At 71.2% G+C, this 3,380-nt stretch overlaps 1 protein-coding gene across 1 annotated transcript in view; it reads left to right on the forward strand.

Annotated features, from left to right (window-relative positions):
• The first annotated feature begins 6 nt into the window (after positions 1–6).
• The window catches only part of LOC101631531 (WD repeat-containing protein 24), a 5,418-nt gene continuing 2,044 nt past the window's right edge, over positions 7–3,380 (forward strand). The window contains exons 1-8 of the mRNA XM_012731712.1: positions 7–513; positions 904–1,081; positions 1,177–1,849; positions 2,199–2,317; positions 2,389–2,510; positions 2,587–2,691; positions 2,799–3,139; positions 3,210–3,378. Coding sequence (XP_012587166.1) covers positions 33–513; positions 904–1,081; positions 1,177–1,849; positions 2,199–2,317; positions 2,389–2,510; positions 2,587–2,691; positions 2,799–3,139; positions 3,210–3,378 — 2,188 coding nt within the window. The 5' untranslated portion in view covers positions 7–32. The remainder of the gene's footprint in view (positions 514–903; positions 1,082–1,176; positions 1,850–2,198; positions 2,318–2,388; positions 2,511–2,586; positions 2,692–2,798; positions 3,140–3,209; positions 3,379–3,380) is intronic.

A 3,380-nucleotide genomic window follows, 5' to 3' on the forward strand; every position in this document is an offset into this window, starting at 1 on the left:
GCCCCGGCGGCGCCTGCCCGCACCGCGCGGCCATGGAGAAGATGGCGCGTGTGACGACGGCGCTGGCCGGCACCGCGCTGACCGGCCGCACCATGCACTGCCACCTGGACGCGCCGGCCAACGCCATCAGCGTGTGCAGGGACGCCGCCCAGGTGGTCGTGGCGGGCCGCAGCATCTTCAAGATCTACGGCATCGAGGAGGAGCAGTTCGTGGAGAAGCTGAACCTGCGCGTCGGCCGCAAGCCCTCGCTCAACCTCAGCTGTGCCGACGTGGTCTGGCACCAGATCGACGAGAACCTGCTGGCCACGGCGGCCACCAACGGCGTGGTGGTCACGTGGAACCTGGGCCGCCCGTCCCGCAACAAGCAGGACCAGCTGTTCACGGAGCACAAGCGCACGGTGAACAAGGTCTGCTTCCACCCCAGCGAGGCGCACGTGCTGCTCAGCGGCTCCCAGGACGGCTTCATGAAGTGCTTCGACCTGCGGCGCAAGGACTCGGTCAGCACCTTCTCCGGTAGGCGGCGCTGTCAGAGCCCCGGCAAGGGTGGGGGTCCTGGGCGCGGCCGCGCGCCGCGGGGTGGGGAACCGCGAGGCTTGTGAGCCGGCCGCAGAGGGCTGGATCCCTAGGGTCCTCGCACAAGAAGGGGCATGTCGTCGGCCCCCCGTGGGCCTCTTGCCCCGTCCTGAGTCCAGGCCACAGCCTGGCCACGATCGACGGTGGAGCCCAGAGGCGCCGGGCTGGAGTGGCGGCGGGCAGCCCCATGCCTGGGCCTCGCTCCCTCCGAAGCCTCTCGGAGCCTCTCGCCAGTGGCCGCCTGGCAGCCTGCAGCGCCCGCCCCCCTGCACCACGTGGCCTGGCACCTGCAGCCGTGGCGGTGCCCCAGGCCGGCCTCTCCCCGCCCAGGCCAGTCCGAGAGTGTGCGGGACGTGCAGTTCAGCGTGCGGGACTACTTCACCTTCGCCTCCACCTTCGAGAACGGGAACGTGCAGCTGTGGGACGTGCGGAGGCCCGACCGCTGCGAGCGCATGTTCACGGCCCACAACGGGCCCGTCTTCTGCTGTGACTGGCACCCGGACGATCGGTGCGTGCCCGGGGCGGGGCGCGGGGGGCGGCACTCGGCGGGAGGGGACGCTGCGTGGCCGGGCCCGACGCTGAGCCCCGGCGCCCCCCCCACAGGGGCTGGCTGGCCACCGGCGGGCGCGACAAGATGGTGAAGGTCTGGGACGTGACCACACACCGCGCCAAGGAGGTGCACTGCGTGCAGACCATCGCCTCCGTGGCCCGCGTCAAGTGGCGGCCGGAGTGCCGCCACCATCTGGCCACCTGCTCCATGATGGTGGACCACAACATCTACGTGTGGGACGTGCGCAGGCCCTTCGTGCCGGCCGCCATGTTCGAGGAGCACCGTGACGTCACCACGGGCATCGCCTGGCGCCACCCGCACGACCCCTCCTTCCTGCTGTCCGGCTCCAAGGACAGCACGCTGCGCCAGCACCTGTTCCGTGACGCCAGCCAGCCCGTGGAGCGCGCCAACCCGGAGGGCCTCTGCTACGGCCTCTTCGGGGACCTGGCCTTCGCGGCCAAGGAGAGCCTGGTGGCCAGCGAGCCGGGGCGCAAGCCCTACGCCGGCGACCGGCGCCACCCCATCTTCTTCAAGCGCAAGCCGGACCCCGCCGAGCCCTTCTCGGGGCTGGCCGCCAGCGCCCTCAGCGTCTTTGAGACGGAGCCTGGCGGTGGCGGCATGAGCTGGTTCGTGGACACAGCCGAGCGCTACGCGCTGGCCGGCCGGCCGCTGGCTGAGCTCTGTGACCACAACGCCAAAGTGGCACGGGAGCTCGGCCGCAACCAGGTAGGGGGGCGACGGGTGGGGCGCGGCGGGCGCTGGCTCTGGCCACGGCTCTGCTGGCCTCGGCCGGGGCCTGCAGCGGCAGGCCGCGTGTCATGAGGCTGCGGCCCGACTCGGGCCGACGTCTGCTGTCGGGTCTCCCGGGCCCTGTGGAGGCCACGTGGCTGCCGTCCACTTGCTCCTCCCCTTCCACAGGGTGGAGGACAGGACTCCTTCCCCGTGGGGCTGGCTCTCACAGAGGTGCACCGAGGCATGGGTTCCCCGGGCAGCGCGACCCTGAGGGCTCATGACCATTCGGGCGTCCCTGGCCTGCTGGGGCCCGGGCCCTGTAAGTGACCAAGCCCGCCCCTAGGTGGCACAGACCTGGACCATGCTGCGGATCATCTACTGCAGCCCCGGCCTGGTGCCCGCCGCCAGCCTCAACCACAGCGTGGGCAAGGGCAGCACCTGCGGCCTGCAGCTGGTGAACAGGTAGATTGGGGGCGGCTCTCCCCGGAGGGGGAGCTCTGGAGCCCACCCACTGCTGCCCTCCCTGCCCCCAGCTTCAGCCTGAAGGATGTGACCCCAGGCCTGGGCAGTGAGACCCGGCTGGACCGCAGCAAGGGCGACACCCGCAGCGACACAGCTCTGCTGGACCCCTCCACCTCACTCATCACCACCGAGGGTAGGGCAGCCTTGGGGGGTGGGGCCGGGCCCCCGGATCTAGCGCCCTGGAACGCCCTCCCTCCCTGGCTGGGCAGATAACGAGGAGACCGAGGGCAGCGACGTGCCGGCCGACTACCTGCTTGGGGACGTGGAGGGCGAGGAGGACGAGCTTTACCTGCTGGACCCAGAGCATGCGCACTGTGAGCGGCGGGCGGGGCAGGGCGGGGCGGGGCCTGAGGAGTGGGGCGGGGACAGACAGGGCGGGCCCGGGAGGCTCTGACCCCGCCCACCCGGTCCCGGCCTGCAGCCGAGGAGCCAGAGTATGTGCTGCCCCAGGAGGCCTTTCCCCTGCGCCATGAGATCGTGGACACGCCACCCGGGCCCGAGCACCTGCAGGACAAGGCCGAGTCCCCGCACGTGAGCGGCAGCGAGGCGGAGGCGGCCTCCCTGGCGCCGGCAGACCCCTCCTTCTCGCTCCTCTCCGTCTCGCATGCGCTGCACGATAGCCGCCTGCCCCCCGACTTCTTCAGCTCCCTGGTGTGTGACATGCTGCGCTTCTACGCCGAGCAGGGCGATGTGCAGATGGCCGTGTCGGTGCTGGTGGTGCTGGGCGAGCGCGTGCGCAGAGACATCGACGAGCAGACCCAGGTGCGTGCGTGCGCGCGGTGAGCCCCCACCCACCTCCCCACAGCCCAGCTGAGCCCCCGTGTGCCCCCAGGAGCACTGGTACACGTCCTACATTGACCTGCTGCAGCGTTTCTGCCTCTGGAACGTGTCCAACGAGGTGGTGAAGCTCAGCACCAGCCGCGCCGTCAGCTGCCTCAACCAGGCCTCCACCACGCTGCACGTCAACTGCAGCCACTGCAAGCGGCCCATGAGCAGCCGCGGC

Source organism: Condylura cristata, unplaced genomic scaffold (genome assembly GCF_000260355.1).
Source record: "Condylura cristata isolate star-nosed mole 26May11 unplaced genomic scaffold, ConCri1.0 scaffold00032, whole genome shotgun sequence".
In the NCBI taxonomy this organism is placed as follows: domain Eukaryota; kingdom Metazoa; phylum Chordata; class Mammalia; order Eulipotyphla; family Talpidae; genus Condylura; species Condylura cristata.